This window comes from Halichoerus grypus, chromosome 12 (genome assembly GCF_964656455.1).
Source record: "Halichoerus grypus chromosome 12, mHalGry1.hap1.1, whole genome shotgun sequence".
Classification (NCBI taxonomy): domain Eukaryota; kingdom Metazoa; phylum Chordata; class Mammalia; order Carnivora; family Phocidae; genus Halichoerus; species Halichoerus grypus.
In genome coordinates, this window is record NC_135723.1 from 38,422,677 (window position 1) to 38,444,169 (window position 21,493).

General features: G+C 39.5%; 2 protein-coding genes across 12 annotated transcripts in view; one reads left to right on the top strand and one right to left on the bottom strand.

The window, feature by feature from the left end:
* Nucleotides 1-19,527, bottom strand: part of LOC118555280 (uncharacterized) — an 83,774-nt gene extending 64,247 nt beyond the window's left edge. For 5 of the 11 annotated variants that reach the window (XR_013442762.1, XR_004926873.2, XR_013442761.1 and 2 more), the window contains exons 1-2: nucleotides 18,932-19,066; nucleotides 16,788-16,865 (exon numbers count right to left, since the gene is read on the bottom strand). The gene's annotated coding sequence lies outside the window, so the exon portion shown is untranslated. Of the gene's footprint in view, nucleotides 1-9,826; nucleotides 9,931-16,787; nucleotides 16,866-18,931; nucleotides 19,067-19,393 lie in introns of those variants that run through there. The other 6 variants (XR_013442763.1, XR_013442756.1, XR_004926874.2 and 3 more) reach the window with 4 other exon arrangements.
* The window catches only part of CASD1 (CAS1 domain sialic acid O acetyltransferase 1), a 49,186-nt gene continuing 47,065 nt past the window's right edge, over nucleotides 19,373-21,493 (top strand). Inside the window, exon 1 of the mRNA XM_036123358.2 lies at nucleotides 19,373-19,505. Coding sequence (XP_035979251.2) covers nucleotides 19,373-19,505 — 133 coding nt within the window. The remainder of the gene's footprint in view (nucleotides 19,506-21,493) is intronic.

Sequence of the window (21,493 nt, forward strand, 5' to 3'; positions counted from 1 at the left end):
TAGAAGAGGAGGTATTTTCTGAATGGGTGGGGAGACTAAGGAACCTCAGGGTCTCAGTGGCCTGGGACAAGGTCCTGGGAATGCATTTTCAGGATGCCTCTGGAAAAATAAGGAGCATGTTCTCTGATGAGAAGATGGAATTGTGTTAAGAGTTACACTGTTCTCTTTCCCATGAGTGAACATAAAGCCTCTCTGAGAACTAAAAGGCGCAATGTTGCTGATTAGAAGTAATACTGAAAGTTCCACAGACTGAATTTTGGTGGCTTAGATATATTTTGCTTTTGTGTGTGTACGTATGTGTGTGTGTGTGTGTGGTTGTTGTTGTTGCTTCTTTCTTCCTTTGGTGTAGCATTTTTAATCTCCCTCCACTGACCTCACCTCAACTTCTATTTATTCATAAAGTTTCTCAATAATTCCAGTATAAACTAAGCTAGCTTCTCCAGTCTCTGTGATTGAATATATATGGGGACAATTGTCATTAACCATTCTACTTCAAGACACTCTAACGTCCTTTTAGGGAACAAATTCCCCTTTTGGTGTATGATCATAGTTGGGAGAGTAATTGTAGGTGCCTGCCCTGTTGGGCTCCCATCTCTAAGTACAGCTAGAGGGTGGGCACATGACCTAATGTCAGCCCTTTGAATGTTCTCATCCTACACTCTGAAGCTGAGCAAGTGAGGCAAGGACAAAATGAACGGTTGACAGTCATATGCAGCAGTGTCCGTATAACAGCAGAATCCTGACCAGACTGTTCCAGCCATGCTACGGTGGCTGTACTTCCCGCTTCTCTGCTCCTCAGAACTCTCTGGAATATTCTCCATTCCCAAGCCTGGCCCTCTACCTAACCTCCAACTAATTTTGAGAGCCCCCTGATACTTTCTGGAGTAAGTTCAATTTTGCTTAGTCAGTGAACTTCTGTTGCATGCAACTGATATCCCTTACAAACGTACTATATAAGTCAGTACTCGATTGTACATTTTCCCATAATTTTTGTACTTTGCTTTTGTCTCCCCAGCAGGATTTTAAGTCACAGAGTTAATATTTACTAAATGCTGAAAATGTGAGGATAGCAGAAAACATAAGCTGAAGAGGATTTTAAAGAAAGAAGTTATAGATGAAGAAACAGACCCTACAGCTAAAGCAATTTGCCATAGTTCACATACTTAGCAGTGGGATCAGGACTAGAACAAGGATTACCTGTTCTGCGGTTTATTACTCTTTCCACCAGAACAAGCTTCCTTCTTGCTCATTAAGTCGTTTTTTTGGAAACATTAAGACTAAACTATGAATCATATTCTCAGATAATATTCAAAGAGAATATAACATGCATTCAAACAAGGAGTCCTAAGAGCAGTTATAGAGCACTCTAACAAAACAATAGAACTGCATCCGTCATTTTAGGATGTCATCCCGTGGAGCTAATGGAACACAGGAAATAATTCCCAAGAATATGCCAAAGAAAGTAATTTCCCATAAGAACCCAAGGAAATATACTCCTATAATGATGACTGCAATAACTGATATACTATTCATAAGCCTTCATTTATCATGAGCTTTATAGAGTTATTTCCATACTGAACAGAAATTTTTCTCTCAGTTTCTTCCAGGAGACAGCTGCAATACTTAATGTTCCAGGATTAACCAAAAGGTATCATGTTGGATTCAGAGTAACTATTTGCATAAGTGTAGCAGGGAGAAGTTTAAGAATTGTGCTGAGAGGTCTGTAATTCACATTAGAGAAGAAGCCAGGAACATTGCTGCAAGAGGGCTGAGCACACGTCCCTTGCTGTCTGTGCATTCTTTAATGTGGTTATGGAAAAACTGCACTCTAATGAGAGACAATGTGTACTGCTCCTGCCAGAGATTTCCATCTCTGGAGTTTAAAGCTAAGTCCAAGAGGAAAGATTTCCTGTTCTGGGGTTTAAATCATAAATATCAAAGAGCAGAACCTTTAGCTGCCATGTTTTCATTGCTTTCCATCCATTTTCTATGTTAACAAATTAATAGTTTGTTCTTTCTTTTGGCATGATTTATATAAACTATTTATAACAACACTTAAATCCGTAACTTCAATCTTATAACAAACAGATATATCATCTAGAATCTAGATGTCAGTTATAACTACTTAAGTATGGGCATCCCCCTGATGGGCAAGGATTTAATCCTTGGGTATGAAGAGCTGAGTGAGAGGAAACCTGGAATAACATAAAGGAATTTTTTATAACTATCTTGATAGTAGCACTGAGGTTATAAGAGAACAGATGGAAGAGGTCTTAGTAGTTTCTTACCTCTGAGACCAGAATTACTTAGAATTATATGGTATATGTGATCCATTAAATAAAATTAGGTTAACAAATCTACAGGGAGGTTAGGGCCAAGAAAATGCTTGAAAATTTTTTGAGAAAAGCAAAGTCACCATCAAAATATTTTACCAAGGCCTACAAGGCCCTTTGTTAGTTGGCCTCTGCCCTTTGCCAGAAGTATCTTCTATCATCTCCAGCCTCACTAGCTGAACTCCATCTACACTGATCTTATTTCTGGATCTTACCTTAGAGCATTTTATACTTTTATCCCAGAATTTGGAATGAGTGCCTCTTTCTCATGAAAGTCTTCAACCCAAAGAGTTTCCATAGCATTAACACCAAATACAATTATCCCATCCATTTGTAACCAGTTTACTTATAGTTCGCACTCTATGGGGGCTGAACAAAAACAAACGGAAAAGGTAAAATATTATTTTTTTCCCAACCATTGCCTTCAATCTTGCACTGTTCAATTTTCCTTTCCTGCCTTTTAACAATAACTCAGGCAGCTCTCAAAGCTGCTGGGTCACTTTTGGTTATTAAAAATCCAGGCCAGCTCATTTATAAACCTCAGTCTCATTCTCCTTCTCAGGATGTCTCTTCCCAGCATCTTCCTTCACTACTCCTCTCCAATCCTTCCAATATTAGGGCTTCCGGAATTGCGGATGAAAAGGAAGAAAATATAGCCAAGATCTTCTGTAACTGCTTGTTGGTGGTTCTCTCTTGGTCACAGAGGCTGCTCTAGGTAACACCATCTAGCCTTTGATGCTCTCCCTCCAGCAAGCCTCCAAAGGCTGGTTCCTCCGAAAACTCTGAGGGATCCCTGGCATATGCAATTCCATTCTGGCTCACTTCTTCCAACTTTCCCAAAGCAGCTGTGTTAGTGGTATACCACAAAGTTCTTGGTTGTCAAGATCTACTCACCAGGTAGGGTTACCAGGAGGTCAACCTGAGTCCATCTACAGTGTTGATATGAACTGGGGAATATATATATTCGCCATGCCAAGGTTAGAGGACAGGCCACCTCCTCTCTCTGTTCTGAGATTTGTTGATTTTTTCTCACAATGTAGAAATGGCAGAGAGGCAGATCAGAGAGGACATACATAAGCATTTGACCCAATAGAAAACAAGATGCAGTCTTGCTTTCTTGCAGATACTCCCAATCTCTCTGGATGGCTATCTTGAAGCTCCCCGCCCTTGGCTTTTGGGGTTAAACAAACATTCACTTGACTTTTAGGGGATACCTCCCCAACTCCGCTAAGTACAGGAGAAACAAATGTAGTAGAGGAAAGGCCAAGCATTCTCACTTCAGGCAAATGATTCTTTCTCTCTCTGTCCCCTCTCTAAGAGAGGTGGAATAAAAATGGAAAGAGGAGATGGCCAGACACTTGGGAGAATTACTTAAGCAACCACAGCCTTGAGGGGATGTCTGTCCCCACTTCTTTGCTGTTGTCTTCAGAATCTGGAGTACTCAGCACATTTTTTAACCTCAGATTTGGCTTCTCGCCATCAATCTAGGAGTTTCCAACCAACAAAAAAGGTCCTTACTAAGTATCCTGTATTAAATTGTATTTTACTTATGTGGGTTCATTTTTTAGCACCTCCCACCAGAAAAGTTCAAAGAGGGCAAGAACACCCTAATTCACTTCCATATCCCCAGCCTCTAGTACAGGGCTTGGCACATCTGAGGTGCTGAATATTTATTGATTGACAGTATAATAAGAGAATAATGGGAGTCTAAGGGAAGTTGTAGTTAGGGGGTTTTAGTACTACCCCATGCGCAGAACAAGAAATGGTATCCCAAGTTTACAATAATGACCAGACTAACTGCTCTAACAAGCTAGTGACCAAACTGTAACTAGAATCAGGAGTCCCCCCACTTTCCTTTTCTTTCTCTCCCTTTCTCTTCCCTTATTCCCCCATTCCTGTTGTCCCTTGTCCCTTTCTCCTTTCCTCTTTCCTTTCCTCCTTGCCTTGGTCTCCTCTTTCTTAAACAAGGAACAAAGCAATAGACTATCTCATTTCTATACATGGATAGAAGAGATTATATTAAGGTGAAATTTTTGAAATGTTGGGAAACCAGAACAGCAGGGTGACTAATTTAGAGCAGATATTTGACATAGGACTGAATTTCAAAGGACCTTAAGCTAAGCAAACAGTAATATGTCAATAGACAAGAAACCTCATGTTCTTCATATCTTTAATTTGAAAAAGATCCCTGGTCATATTAATGCCTTTTCACCCAAACTTTTAGAAGAAAGGGTAATATTTCTCCAATTTCTCCTCCTACTTTCCCCCTTTTTTCCTTTCTCTCCCTCTTTCTCTTTTTTTTACTCAGAATATTCTCTAATCAAATTCACACTGGGAAGAAGAAAACCACTGAGTAATGTCTTCCTCAGTTCATTTCAGGACTTCCCTAAATTCCCTCCTGATTTTTATCTGTAGGTCCAGAAATGATTCCTAATCAAGTGCATCAGAAAAGGTGATATATTCTAAGTCAATTCCAAAATGGAAAGCCAAAGGACTTACCCAGAGGCTATCAGGCTGAGCAAGCACACTACTTTTACTTAGATTTCATGACTACTTGAGGGAACCATTAAAAAGGAGGGTCTAATGATAATGGAGTGGATGGCAACCCTCCCTCTCCCAACCAAAAGGCCTCTTTTGACTGTCACAGAACTTCAGTTTCTAAAATGATCCCTTATTAAAATATTTCCTTGATTTTTCCCTTCATTGTCCCCAGCACCACGACGGTCATTATCCTAGCCCACATGAAGCAACCACTAACCACTTTGGCAAATGCCACACTTGTAATGAATGACCTTTGAATCGTCCTTCCCACTTACTACATGTAAGCAACTACCAAGCTGTATAGTTTCTATTCCTAAAGCACTTCTCAGGTCTGGCCCACTACTTTCTACTATCAAGTCAGTCAGTCTCATTGTAGGGGAATATTATGTTTCAGTGTAAAAAAACAAAACAAACAAAAAACCCCATACTATTTAGTCATACTGTTCCAAGTATCTGATTCTAGTCCTTGAATTACTTTACAATTTTGTAAGATATAGATAACCAATAACAATGCATAATAACCATTGTCTATAATTGTGTAAATTCTGTCTGGTGGAGAGTCAATTAATTTTCCTCCCTTCCCACCCACCCCCATAAGGCCAGCTTTACCTCCATTTGCACATTTATTTCAATATTCCTGATTTATGAATGTGTCCTTTTTTTAATAACTCCCCCTTGAACTTATGACACCTCACCAGTTTCCTCATTAATGAGTTAAATAAAATCATTAACATCGACTCAGTTTTATATCTGTATGAACGTTATGATTTTACCTTTTTAAAAAGAAGTATATTTTAACATCCAACAATGATACACTCACTTCTGAACATTGAAGGTCATCAGTAATATGGCCCCTTTGGCCATCCTACTCCCCACGTAAACTCATCAATACTAAAATAGCCTAAATCATTATGAGTATACTGTGGGAGCTTTTGTTTCCTTTTGCTGGTTCTTGGCCAAGACTATTCATCTGTTCATGTCTTGTCTACCTCCACAGCTGGACCCATGGACCAGTGGGTACACTGGACCACTGGGCCAGTCTTAATTTCATGGTCAAGAAAGCACCCTGTGTATATGTTAAGTCTGGTTGCTGCACAGCCAACAAGTTATTCCTCACTGATAATAGCAGTATTTGGGACTCCGGTTTTATGATCAAACTGCTGGTGATTCTGTCAGGACATAATGGAGGATATCTTAGGTGAGAGATGATAAAGAATCTGTTTTGATAACCTTTTTTTTGTTTGTCTGTTTGTTATTGAACTCAGCTCAGTCAAGAAAACATTTTATTCTCATTGAAAGCAGAACATCCCTTTGAGATCTGCTCTTCTGGGTTGTCATGGTTCGGGGTTTACTGTTAACCTATGACTGAGGTGGAGGAGCTAAACCTGCAAGCTCTCAGCAAGTCTGTGCATCTGTAACTGAGAAAAACTTTTACCTCTCACTACGTGTTTGACGTTTTCCTACCTCTTGAGCATGTAAATAAATTATAAGGTCTCTCAAATCCAAATTGCTCCATTCTAATTGATTCATAAAGAAAAATAAACACGTAACATAACTCTAATATTCCCAAGTCTCTCAGGAAATAAAAAAAAAATGGACACATAAAACTAGCCTTAAAAATTTCTCACAGGAACCTGAAGGTCAGAAGCAGGTTTGTATAAAAACACGAGTTCACATAATAAAGTTGTATCTTTTACAATCTAGGTGAGTTTGATAACTTTTGGTTTGAAAACAGCTATCTGATTCTCCGCTGGTTTTATCAATGCCGTTGTATCCGTTTGCTATTGCTGCATGACAATATTACCGCAAACTTCTAGGCTTAAAGCAATACACATTTATTAACTCACAGTTTCTGTTGATCAATCAAAGCTAAGTTCATTAGGCCTACTGCAGTAAGGGATAACACCACCTTGAGAGATCCTAGTAATGTCTCAAAATGGGGAAATTAGGGGAGGATAATTATAGGGCTCGGGGATCTGGGCTTAAGTGGTTGAAGGCAAGTTTGTCAAGACAGAAAACTAATTGACACGGGGGACAGTCCTTGACATAATAGTTTAGGATTGAGAAATATAGCAAGGCCAGCTTCTTGACATGAGTCTTAATAAGTAAATTTTTTTTTTTTTTATAAGCTACCTATTTGGCCAAGTGAGCAATTTATTATCCTGATAGGAGACAGAGCTGTTTGGCCAGATGAACAAATCATATGGATAAATTGCTTTTCAGGAATTTCCTAAAGCAAATAGTAAAATTGTTTATTGGTTTATATCTTTATCCTCCTGAGCCAAGAATTTCCTGGAACAAGTATTAAGTCAAATTGATACAGGGAATCTCAGCTCTCACTCCCAAGCTCTGTGAATATAAAGGATCTAAACTCTTAAATTTTAATTCTGATAAACAATTGTCTAAGTTGTAGTATATCTACTTAACTTAACCAAGATACTTATTTAACTTTAAAATCCTGGGCTACTCTTAAATGAAGTTATTTAATGCCTAACCTTAGACACTTAGACAATTTCTAAAGTGAATTATAATACTGAAACGTGGTCACTAGATGTATTTTTAATATATATGTGCTTTTGTTTCTTATAGTGGGTATATTTGTTGGTCATGTTAATGATTGTGTTCATTTTGCTAATTTAAAATATAAAAATAAGTGTAAATAAAACTCTAGAGTTTTACGTGCATATTCAGTTTTGCCAATTTGCTAAACAGTGTATGATAGATACTTCTACATTTCCCTTCCAGTTTTCTCTATGAAATATAAATTAGCTAATTTGACTGAAAGTTACCATCCATACATTTAATCAAAGACCAGACCAAAGCAATCATTGCAGAAAACTACAACTGTGAATACAAGGCAATGGAAGGTGTTTTTGTTTTCGAGGAAAGGAGAGTAGCTTTGTCTTAAAAAGACCTGGTTCTTCCAGAATGTAAAAGAGGATTGTGTGAGACAAACTTTTAATAGATATAGAAAGTTATAGTTGGCAGAAAAAAACAAACTGTATTTGTCTCAAACTGCAGACAATGAATCTGAAAAAAAATAAAATGTATTCAAGTTTTGACAAAGTTCGCTCAGTTTTAGTGGATTTATTTGTAAGATAATTTAAAAAGTAGAGCAGGGAGCTCATGAATCCTTTACTGCTAAATAGAATGTTAATGCAAAACTAGAATTTGGTTTTCTATATATTAAAATGACAGTTTATCTTGAACCATTTGGCCTTCTCTTAACAAGGGATAGTAAATAGTTATTCTTTCACATTCTCTGTGATCTGTCTGCATGTGTGGCAGAAATTCCATATCCCATCAAAACAGTCTTCTGTCTTTTGTGCTGACTTTGTCAAGCCCTTGATTATTAAGCAACAAAAACATAAAGTTCCTCATTTCTGAAAGATCTAAGATTCCTTTCAATTGTGTTACCTTCTTGTCATTTAGAATACTGTATTGTCACTCTAATAGTAGTCAATTTATCGTTTCTCAGGCACACCTGATCCTGTCATGATAGATGATCTAAAGTACTCTGATAACGCTTTTGATTTTGCTTTTCCATGATCACATCCCAGATTCAGAAAAATTAAAATTTCAGGATTTTTCTTTACACGTAAAGCTTCTTTAAAAATTTCCCATATGGGTCTTGGAAGTTCATGAAGATTTGTTCTTTTGCCTTATAAAAGAAGTGATGCCCCCAAATAGTTGTTTTCTTGACATGTTCTATATTTCCTCGATTAGCTCAACACTATCGTTAAGAACTGATCAAAAGATCAGTTTTGGGGACAGTCCTTGACATAATAGTTTAGGATTAAGAAATATAGCAAGGCCAGCTTCTTGACATGAGTCTTAATAAGTTTAAATTAAAGGGTAAGTTTTATAGATAAAATAATACTCATATACACATTTCTGAGATTGTACACATAACAGAATGAATCGAAAGGCCCTGGAGATCTGTCAGTGCTCTCACTGTTCATAATACATTCTTACTCCTGGGAAAAATACTAATCATATTATTACAAAAAAATTATGTCCTGCACTCATTAGAGATTGTACTTGCTTCAATTTTGGCACTGTTCATTACCACGGTAAAATAACCATAATCACTTAATCCCGTGACTCCTGTTATCTTCTGAAGCTTGCCAAAAAAGCATAGAGGTTAAAATTTGTATCTTCAACAATAAGGGCAATCTCAGAATTTCACAGAAAGGACTGTACCGTGTTCTTTTAATTGTTGATATTTCAACAAATTGGCTCCTGAGTTGCAACTCTAGAGCGTTAAGATAACACTGCCTGCACAATTGTCAGATAAATGTGGGAACGGTTGGGATTTCCAAGACCTGTTCTATTTTAGAAGCAGATGACTTCACGAAAGCAGCCTGATGACCCAAGATGTAGCAGAACAAGAAATAAATACATAAATGAATGAAATGAACTAAATTTAATCATAGATATTTGGTTTGGAATACTGACGGCAGTTATTTGTTGTCTATTTTCTGATACTTGTATGAAGAAGTCCTTTCTTTTACCTGGTAACTTAACCTCTAACTCTCTCTCAACATCAAGTGAAATATTTTAAAAATGGCTTCTAAGGCTTAGTGCCTCCTTCAGAATTTAAAACCGATTATGTGTACTGAGTCTCTATACCTTACATGAAAATAAAGTTACCTGCATAGGGTCAATAAAAAGCTGTTTTCCTTTCACCAGGTATCAAATTCTTATAAAAAATTATGTGTTACCCCAACAGAGAGTTTTACTGTCTTCAATTGTGATGCTGTCACACAAGGTCCTGAGAGTCATATTTGAAAATAAGTGATATTTAATCAGCTATGAAAATTCCATCATTAAGGAGCAAGTGTACTTTATGTGTAAAAGAAAGAAACCACAAACCAGGTACCACCCAAGAACACTGGTCTGGTATCTGTTTTATGGTTAAAGCCTCACAGGTCATAGGCAGCATCACTCACTGGCTGGCCAGGAACTGCTGCGTATTTGGGACTTCAAGTAGAAAGGAGTTCTCCGGAATCTATAAGCAATGAAGATGAAATCTTGGTGGGTAGATTTTCTTAATCTTGGGATAGGGAAAAAAAAAATGCTTTTAAATGATTGAATCCTATATCCCTTAATGAAATTATTCAGCAGAATTTAGTTCTTTGCCCTGTATAGTTGCTCAATACTGAATGCTCAAGGAGGCACATATGGTTAGTTAATACCTTTTGCTGAACTATGTAAACAAACATAATGAAACCAGACGTGTGTTTGCGTGTGTGTGAGCGATCAAAAATAATCTCTAAAGGTTATTTATGATCAAGAATGGATTGTTAAGCAGAATTATTTAAAACTTGGAAATAAAGCAAAAAGGTGGGTGGCAGGACCTTTCAAGAACATACTGGGGTACCGCTTAACAGATTAAATCAAGTATTATTTAATTATCTAAAGGAATGTATCTGTGCTTGACTATTTTCTATTAAACACCTGGGCTCTGTGACATATACCTTAAGTGGTAGATATTGACTGGTAGAGAGCAAATTGAAGAACAATTGCTTGTGAATTTACCAGTGACAATGAACTTTGAAAGAAGAATCTTTTATTGAGCATCACCTAAGTGTCAAAAACTATACATTACTCATTTAGTCATAAAAACAACCTTGAGTGATAGGTATTATTATCTTCATTTTACAAGTAAGAAAGTTGAAGTTCAACAGGCAAAATGATTTGCCACATTATTTAGCTAGTAAATGGTGAAGCCAGGTGTCAAACCCTGAATATTCTTTCAAAACCTCCGCTCTTTTTACATTATTCTACCCCCGTAGTAAAAACTTTTTTCCTAACAACCACAAAGTCATACCTGCCACTTCTGCAAACCAAAAATTATATCTAAATGTCACCAAAAAGAAAAATATGCTAGTTAAAAAGGCAGAATTTCATGATGGGAAATATAAGTATATGTTCTGTGTGCATAGAGTAAAAGATCTATGAGTCATCTCCTGCAACCCACTAAGTGTTTAGTTGAAGATTGCTCTTTCTCATCCAGCTAGAAGGCAATTAGAAGGGTGTGAGACAAAGTATCCCTTAGGAAAAACTGGCTCAAGAATAAATCATTTAAAGTGCTTTACAGACGTTACCTAATACATTTTCACACATCCCTGTGAGCTACACAGCCCCCCACAAAAAGCGATTCTAATTTGTTTACAGACCTTCAAAGGTGATACAGTGTAAAGTGGAAGGCCAAGATGCTACTAACAACATTAGACTTACCTGAGGCCTGGGGCAGTTTCGGCCATTTCAGCTGAAACACCACTAAGTTAAGTTAATTAACCTCTATTGTTTTCCTTAACCTGCTTAATGAAAATGTCAGTACCATTTGGGCCAGAAGGCTGTGAAACCAGGCAGGTCATTTAGAAGTTTTTTCTCCCCTTCAAGTTGCTCCATTCTGATCTGATCAATGGTTAACATCCTTCACCTTAGAAACAGTGGGAGATATTCATATTCTCCTTCCCTAAGGGACAGGGTGCCTTTTAAAAAGCAATGAACTGTGAATTTCCAGCTAATTTAAACAACACTTCTACAGAAAGGAGAATTTGTCTTAGCCTTTGAGGAAGACCTAGGGCAAAATAATTGTTACACTACCATCCCTCTCCCCCTTTATCTTTAAAAAATGTTTACACAAAAAATGTTGATTTCACCTGAAAAAAAAAGTGTGCAACTTGGAATGGAGTGGGAGATGCATTTTTTCTGCCCTAAAGAAAAGGTGTTGAGAGTGGTGGGTGCAGCAGAATTTCACACATGAAAATTTAGTATGTACTGTATTTTCTGGGTTTTAATTTTTAAGTATACTTCAGTATAAACAAGAAGACACTGAAAACAATGTTATGATAATCTTTCCCAAGCTTGTTGCCACCCCAGTCTCACCATGTCTGTAAATGATCCCTGAAGCCACCAGTTGCTCAAGCCAGAAACAAAAGTCACACTTGGTTCTCCCTCCTCATCTCCCACATACAATCTCATCAGCAAGTGCTGTCTATTTTACTTCTAAAGTCTGTCTCCAATCTGTCCACCTTTTTCTCATTTCCTCTGATTTCACCTTTGTCCAAACCAGTAAAGTGAACGAGACTGAGGGTAGGTAGTAAAGAGCTTTCTCAGAAGTACAGATATTTGGAAACACAACTGGAGCAGAAGGAAAGGAGATAGAAGAGAAGCTGGAAAAGTGGGAGAAAGAGAATACAATTGGGATATGCAGAGAATTTAGATTAAAAAAACCCTCAGAGACCTGAGGGTGACTCTCACACATTTCCCAATCTGAGGACAGGACAGATGTGAACATAAGGTGCAGGATGTGTTCCTTATATTTAAGACTATTACATCATGTATGAAACTTTTACCTTATACAACTTCCAAATGATTACTGAGATTTCTGGATAATTTTTTCAAGGTGAAATCTTTCAGATTAAAAAAAATGCAACTAAAAACATATAATAAGGTAACTGAGTAATACTTTAGAATTTATTATTCCTTTTTGTATCAGTTTTCAAATACTTGAGTAAAGACAAACTGGATGTTTGGGTTTTGTTTTAGGTACACTCAACTTGATCAAAGAATCCAAAGGCCAATATTCAAATTCACTGTGATAAAAGCCAAGTTTTAAATCTATCGTAGGAAATTATTCACTTGTTCAGACAGCCAAAATTCAGTTTGGAAAATATTTATCTACCCCATGGTCTCAAAAATTCTCAGAAGAAAAGTGTCTCAATTTTCTCCAGTGTTCTTCATTAAATGACCTTTAATTTGGATTTAAGAAACATTAATATTTATTAAGTTCAAGGCATATTCATGTATTAAAAGATAATTTTTAGAAGAGGATATAGCATGACTTTCATACAGATATAAAATGATCATGTGTCAAAGCCTTTATTTAATTCATTAATTAATGAAGGAACCAGAAGATACTACAATTGGTTCAAAGGAGAATTAAAAGAACCACACATATATGGCATTAGGAATGGCAAAATAAATTTGCCTAACAAATGTAAAACTTCAAAACTGCTCAATATCCACAGAGCAATAATCAACTGAATCCCAATGAGATACAATTTGCATTTCTATGGACAAAAACCATTTGCATTACTATAAGTATTATATAACTTAGAGCAATGTAAAATAACTCAAAGACAATAAAAGATTCAGAGACCCGATAGAATCAGATAATCTGGACAATGCCTACTTTTCCATTGAAGACAACCACAATATCTTGGACCGTTTCTAAGTCTTTCACAAGTTCTCTCTACAAAATACAAAAAGTACTAACTCCCTGTGCCCCAATGCATAAAATCTAGAAGGAGGGGAATGAAGAAGACAAAGATAAACATAATAACTGAATAGATTATAAAGCACAGTGGGATATATCCCAAAAGACTGAGCTGATAATTTCCCCATACACACAATATGCCCAAGTAAAGAAGGTATCTGTTCTGATTGGATGGTGCCTGTGCTGGATGCATACTTAAGCATAGACAGAAACAAAGTACTATGAGAAATCAGAGAAAGGAAAGAGTTATATTCCCATCAGGAGCCATGGGCTTACTTCATGGAAGAGGTAAAATGGAGCAGGCTTTATTTATTTATTTTTTTTAAGATTTTTATTCATTTATTTGACAGAGACAGTGAAAGAGGGAACATAAGCAGGGGGAGTGAGAGAAGGAGAAGCAGGGAGCCCGATGCGGGGCTCGATCCCAGGATGCCGGGATCATGACCCGAGTCGAAGGCAGACGCCTAAAGACTGAGCCACCCAGGCGCCCCTGGAGCAGGCTTTAAAGGAGAAAATTATGGTAATCATTTCAAAGACTACATAGATCAAACCAGCACACTGAACACTCGAAATATAAACAACTGTCTCTGTCAATCAGACCTCAATAAAGCTGAAGTAGGGAAAAAAGAAGACAGGCTTTAAACAAGTAGAATGCGAGGTGCAGGGAAAAAGGTGTTTTAAACAAAGGTTCGAGGAGGAGAAAAGTGACAGAAATGTTATGTTCCTGGCTTGTAGGTTAGCATGGTTGAAGGAAATGAGAGCTAAATGGAAGACTTGGTGGTTTAGGCCAAACCACAGCCAACCCTCAACACGATAAGAGGCTGGGAATTCTTTGTGTCCTGACAGGAAACCCCCAAAGTTTTTAAGCAGGGAAACGACAAGACCAAATATAAGCCTCAGACAAGTAACTCTAGCAGCAATTGGCAAAAAAAAAAAAAAAAAGAGAGATTGAAAAAGTGAGATATCAGAAAAAGGAGTAGTAGGAACCTATTGCAATGGTCAGGTTGGAGCCTGAACCAGAGCATTCTGGAGAAGGAAAGAGCTTTGAGGAAACCAGAATAAAAAGGATACAGTAATTCACTAAGTAAATGATTTGGGGTTTTTGACTGCGCACTCAATATTCGTTAAAATTGGAGCATGAACTCCTCCAACTAATGCATAGTTCTAAAAAATGTACTGCTAATATAACTAATATAATACATGTAATTTGAAACATTCATACATGCTCACAAACTTTTTTTGCTTTTAAAGAGAGTGGTTTAATTCATGTTTGGATGCTTAATTTCTAAACATCTTGTTAATTTCCATGGCTTTGTATTAGCAGTAACTCACCTCCAAGCACCACAGATTTATAGCAAGATCTGTGGTTTACAATGAGCAAATGTAAATTCTCATTTCAAATAATCTGGATAATTTCAAAATTTTTTTCTGATTTCTTACAGATTTAAGTTGTCCATGTCTGTGTATGTCATGGATGATACATAATCTATGTACATATCTGATATATCTATATGTGTGTATATGATAAATAGGCACACTTTTTTTAAAAAACATGTGATGTAGTTGATGAAGAGCTTGTATTAGCAGAAGATTCCATTCTACACATTCTTGTTTGCTAGTGCTTTTATAAATTAGAATCATCTTCAACTCCCATTCACCATAGGGAATTTTAAAGTCACCGTCTATTTTGTGAGTTTAAGTAAAAGTAGATAATACAATCTGTGAATCCATTTGTTAGGCTCACAGGCACAATCGGCTTAAAGTCAACAAATAAGTGAGCCATTGTTGATCTCTTCACAAATGTGAATTCCCACACTCCCCTCAGGATTCCTCTCCATGTGCACATGACATGACTCTACCTATAGACCAAGTTAGGGTACAAGGGAAGTACTTATATGAAATAGTAATAAAACCTTATTTTCTTGTAGTTAGGAATATTGAAATAACTTCTTAGGCCCAAGATAAGCATTCCTGCCCAGGGGTGCCATATCAGCAAATCAAAACTTTTCTAAGTTTTGTGTCTCTTGTAAATGCCCCCACTTAACCAGAAATGCAATGAGCCAATTCGCAAATGCCAAGCTAGCTCTGGGCTGTATACTTATTTCCTTGTTTCTTCTCATCCCAAAGTTGACTGTGTGACTCCAGCCAATTAGATATTGTCTCTTTTTCTCTTCCTTGGTTCTTTTTTTATCCAATTAAAATTCCTTGCCTTCCACCACATTTTGCAGTTCTGTGAAAGGAGCTATCTGTTTCATGAGGTGTTAAGTGAAGTTTGTTTTTGTCACCAAAATTATCTTTTAAAATCATTTGTAACAGGAATTCACTATAAATAGAAGTTTTAGTACTTTGTTCTGACTATCCAATGGCTCATCTGTGATCACACAACCAACTGAAAACCCATACTTGAGATAAAGCAGAGGAGAAAGATGAGTCAAAGATTAGCAGGCATGACTTGAAGGACAGTGGTGTCAATAACCTAAATGGTAAACGTAACAGGATGAATGGGTTTGGAAGGAAAATAAAACTGGTTTCTGACACATTGAGTCTGAGGTACCATGAGAGACTCGATGAAGCTATCCCTGAGATATATGAATGAGGTCTGGAGCATGTGAGAGGAATCTAAGTTGCATGCAGGATCCAATGTGATAGTTGAAGCCAACTTGTAACGTAGGTTTCCCAAGAAGAAAAGTAAGCAAACAAGAAAACTTTGAAAAGTACTTACATATAAGGATTGGCAAAAGCAAGAGGATTCTTCTTGGAGATGCATGAGAAAGGAGACAGAAGGCTGTAGTGTCACAGAAGTCAAAAAGAAAAGATTTTAAGAAAGCAAATATTCCAACAATGCTGTGCAGGGAAGAAGGATAAAGTTAGGATAGAGACATTGGGTTTGGTCAGTTAGGATGCGGCTGACATTTGAACAAGTGGTAAAGTAATAGGAGAAGTTAGTTTTCAAGTTCTTAAAAATCAATAAGTAGTAAAAGAAAGAAAGAAAAGGAAGGGAAGGAAGGAAAGAAAGAACAAAAGAAAGAAAAAAAAGGAAGGAAAGAAAGAAAAAGAAAGAAAGAACGAAAGAAAGAAAGAAAGAGAAAGAAATCAGATTGTTCCTTCAAGAAGTTCGATAGGGAGAAGAGAGATTGTGTAGTGAATTAAGGAAGGCGCTTTAAATAGGAAACATTTGAGCTTATATGTAGGGCAAACAGTGAAGAGGGATAAATTGAAGGTAGAAATAAAGAAGGGAAACTTACGAGACCAAGTTCTCAAATAGGGGTATACCAAGACACAGATGAAAGAGACAGCTTTGGTGGAGGAAGAAGGAATTTTTCAAATCAGAAAAGAAGTATAGTTAATAATACTGTATAGGGTATTTCAAAGTTGCTGAGAGAGTAGATCTTAAAAGTTTTCATCACAAGAAAAAATCTTTGTAATTATGTATGGTGACTGATGTTAACTAGAATCATTGTGGTGATCACCTTGTAATACTTTATATATAAATGTCAAATCATTACATTGCACACCTGAGATTAATATGTTATGTCAATTATACCATAATAAAAAATTAGATCAATATAAACTAATGAATGGATATAGTGAAACAGAAACAGTTTAGACCAGAAGATTCTCACCTCAAAATTGTGCTCCTCCTACTGTTCTGGCTGCTCCATTTTGTCTCCTTTTCCTGTCCTCTTTATCCCCATGACCTCCTGTGGTAAAATGAGAAATCGATATTTGGTTAGAAGAAAAGGGATAAATGTGGTAGTTGTTTCTGTTTTTGCTTTTGTTTTTAAGTAATGCACAGTTGAAAGTGTTCCTATCAGATGGTTTCCCTTTTTATCAGATTATTAGGGGGTGAGGTAACTGGCAGAGCATTAGTAAACATTCTGGATGGTTTAGGGGTTGGCAAATGAACATGGAGCCACTATCTAGTTTTTAACATCATCAGATTTGAGTTTTGAAAAGTTCAGTCTGGTTAGAGGTGTGGCAGAGAAGCAGTAAGACTAGATTTTTGAGCCGGAATTGAGGAAGATGAGTTAAAGGAATAGGAAATTCAGGCAAGAAATCATGCCTTAACCAAGGCAACAGCAAGGGGATAGAGCAGAGGCAGTATATTTGAGAGCTTTTTAGAAGGGAGAATGGGAGTGGAGCCAGTGGAGACCTCGAAGTCAACTACTCTTTCTAGATACTTGTTCAGAGAAGAAAAGAGAGCTGTAGAAGTAAACACACAGAAACAGAGAGTTCATGGATGTATTTCACTAAAATGAGAAACTTATTGGTGGAAGGGAAATAGCCAGGAGAGAGGGAGAGTTTAAAGAAGACACAGAGAGAGGATGATTGACATAGGGATGACTGATGGAGTCATCAACACCCCAAGAAAGGGGGACAGGAAGAGATTTAGAGCAGGGGAGAGGGATTAGCTTTAAACTAGGGGGAAGGAAGAATGAAGTCCACAAGCTATTTACAATATTTCAGAAAGCCTTCTGGAAATTGCAATTAAATAAAATGTCAAGTTTCTTTACTTTTGGCAGGCATTAAATCAACCCTGCGGGCTAACACTGGTTATCACACGCTGATCAGAAATTCTAATTTGCTGTTGATGACATCATAGAAATTTCTAGGATGTTATTGGCGGACCATATGCTGTTAGCAGAGTTATTTATCTGGTTTTTACAATATCTGATTTAATTCCTCCAGCATGTGATCAACCTTGGATCAGAAGAGTGACAGCCAAAATTAAGCGACCATTTCCAGGGAACAGTGCCTAGTGTTTGTACACTTATTTAACTTTATTGCTTATTAGCATTACATCCATGACAGTGATGTATGTGATTTCATTTAGGTGACAAAATCTTTCAAGATATGGGGTCCACGGATGAAAACATAATAAAAAGAGTCCTTGGATGAAAAGAATTGGGATGACAAGATCTCGATAGTCCCTTCAAATCTAACATTCTATAATTTTAAGAGGGGCTCATAAACACAAGTTCAGGAATGGCTAAATGGGAAAGTTGTAAAGAATACTTGAAAACACCCCAACTAACCAGTGACTCACTTTAAACAAGGCAAGTAGATAGGAAAGCAATATAAATAACCATTCCCATCTGGAGGGCAGCACAGGAGAAACCAAAAAAAAAAAAAAAAAGTTGGGTGAGGGATAACAAGCGCTTAATAGAAGCAAAAGCATACTTGCTTTATCTATAGCCACAAAATATTAACCAACTTTAGGAGCAGGAATGATTGTCACGAGCACACTTTTTAATGTTTGGCGCATCCACCTAGCTAACCCTTACGTAAATACAAATGAAGGGTGAGGATCTTTTCCCCCCAACACCTACACTAAGCTAGGCTCATTCTGTACCTTCTACTCTGTACTTCGCGGTGCCCACTGGAATTGGGCAACTGAGGATTTTTTTTTTTTTTTTTTTTAAGTTTCAAGAGAAATGGGCCAAGAAAGTAAGTTAAATGGTTGACTGGTCTTCGTGGGTTGGGTGCTAGAGCTATCAGCAATTTCAACCCTGTCAAGCATCTAGATCAGCCAGATGACTGGATAGGTTGACCATAAGCCCCGTGATATCACATGCAGCTGGGCAGGTTCAGGGGTGGTAGAAAGCTCGGAAAGGGTGTGTTGGGGGGGTTGGAATAACGTGCACTTTTCTTCAGGAACTGTAGTTCTGTTGCCCCCAACCTGGGCTCAGGTAGTGGCCAGAAAGACAGGAGAAAGCCCCAGGGCTCGCTTTCGGGCTAGGTTGGACCCTTTGTCCCCTCTACTCACATCCTCATGTCCCTGCCGCTGCCGCCGCCCGCCGGCGCCCATGACCCGCTGACCCCGGAGAGCCGTCTGGGGCCCGTGACCCCGGAGCACTGGGCATCCGGACCCCCCTCGCAGGCGCAGCCGCTATTAAGGCAGGAGGCTAAAGGGGAGGAGGAGGAAGGGGAGGAGACAGGCGTCCAGGGCGCCTGGGGAACCGGCACCGCCGAGCAGGGGTGGCGAGGCTGGGGTAAAGCCGCCGAGGCGGCCGCGGCCGAAGAGGGGCAGGTGGAGGCCCGGGGCGCCGCGGCGGCGGGGTCAGGCTCCCCGGCGGGAGGCGCGGGTGGCGGCCGCGGGGGCTGGCGGCGGCTCCTCGCCTGGCTGCGGCGGCGGCAGCCCCAGTGCTGCCCCTGTGCGGCGCCCCTTCCCCGCTCCGCCGCGCACTGTTGTCATGGAGGAACCAAGATGGCGGCTCTGGCCTACAACCTGGGCAAGCGGGAGATCAACCACTACTTCAGCGTGAGGAGCGCCAAGGTGCTGGCGCTGGTGGCCGTGCTGCTCCTCGCAGCGTGCCACCTCGCCTCCCGCCGCTACCGAGGTGAGCGGGCCCTCCCCCTGCCTGGGCCGGCCGGGGGAGGAGGCGACGCGGCGGCTGGAGGCCGCCCCCCTCGCCCAACACACGCCCACGCTCACGCGTCCGCCCGCCCGCCCGCGCGCCGGGCCGGCGGGGGAGGCGGTGCCCCCACGTGCCCCCAGGTGTCCCCGGCTAAGGGCCGGGCGCCCCTGGCCGACTGAGCGGACCCCAGTGCGGGCCGCCCCTAGAGAAGGGCCCGTGGTCCTGGGGCCCCTGAGCCGCCTGCGCTGCGGTCGGGGCAGCCGACCCGGGCCTGGCGCGAGCTGCTGCCGGGGTCCGGGCTCCTGCGCGAGCTGCGCCGGGGGAGCCGCGCCAGGCCCGGGCCTCGCGTGCACCAGGTCGGACCCTCGGGGGCCAGCCCGGGGCGCCGAAGGCGGAGGCCCCCCCCGCCAGGGGCCCCTTTGCCAGAGTTGGGGTCGTCGATTCTGAGCCCTAGGGGTCCGGCTCTTTAGCCTTTGTTTAATCCGGCCTCTGCCCTGTACCGCAGAGCCGAGCTGTTGGACAGCGGCAAGGGCCGCCCCATTTTCCTCTGCCGCCTGGGCGACAGCTGGCAAAGGATGCCCTTGGCCAAATGGAGGAGGTGTCACCCAGCCTCGGTGATCCAGAAACGTTTCAGGGGTTCTGGCTGCACACTTTGTACAAAGTGAAGGCACTGGGGCAGATTATTTGAAAAGTTGTGGGTTGACAGGAGTCGAGGTGGGCAAGGAAGTTACGTCGGAAGCAGTTTGAAAGGAGGCCTTCGATGTGGGTTTTGAAATTGGTGTAAAGGGGAAAAGGAAATATGACCTCCTTATTTCAGAACGAATTATCTTTCAGTAATCAAGGGATATTTACTTGTCCTTGTTGATTGATTTTTTTTTTTTTAATTTTCTCTGTTAAAATACCACTAGCAGAGAGGCTGACAAGCTGAGGTTAACTTAATGATAGGATCTTTTATTTTTGGCTCTTAGTATTATCGAAGCCATTATCTGGAGAGCTCTGGGTGACTATGAGATTAATTGGTCAAGATGTAATGTGTAATGGACAGGTGCACATTTAACGCTGTTCCCATTTAACTTCGCACCCACTTTGGCAAAATATTCAGTAAATGGGGTATTGGAATCTGAGCTCTGTTCTCATCCCAGGAGATCTTTCAAAGTGTAGGATATTTTGAGCAGTTTTGGTGCTTTGTTTTCTCCAATTCTTGAGGATTAAAAATCTTTAGTACCATACTGGATGAATAGTTCTGTATATAAATGCACTGAATCGATTTTAAAAGATAAATTCTTTATACCCTTTGGCCTTTCTCTTTCACCCTCCTATAGGTCACAGCCATATGATCTGGCTGGGCTTTGGTTCATTGGCTGTGGCTCTAACAGAAGTCACACTTTCATATGTAAAGTGAAACCAGCAGTGTTGATGCATTAATTCGTGGTCGTTTTGAAGAAAATTTCCTAACTACTATTAATCATTTTATGTTAGTTTGGTATAAGATGACAGTAACCTAACTCGATCTTGTCTATGTGAAGGTAGTGAAGATAAATGTTATAACTGTGGTGCTACCGTGCTAAAGGTAAATCTCTGGTCCCCCTCCCTTTAACTTTATATTGTGCTTTTGTCTTTTGATAAACTTGGATACTAATTATTATAGTTAGATTCTACATTTCATCCTTTCAAGATCTGTCATCAGCAGGGAAAACAGAATGTCAGATGGAACTTTATGAGTCAGTGTAGCAATCTGGGGTTGTTTATAAAGCCTCCTCCAGAAGCTAGTCACCAGCTTCCGTAGGTGCTTCAGTGTCTTCAGCGTGAAGCAGTACACCTGGTGTGTGTACTTGCTTAGACTGAATGTCAAGAACTTGAGCCAGACACTGTTTGGGAAGAATAATGATCCTACCAAGAAGTTTTTAGACATCCTCATGCTTTGGCAGAGTCAAACTGCGTGAAATGTAATGCTCTTCACACAAAGATAA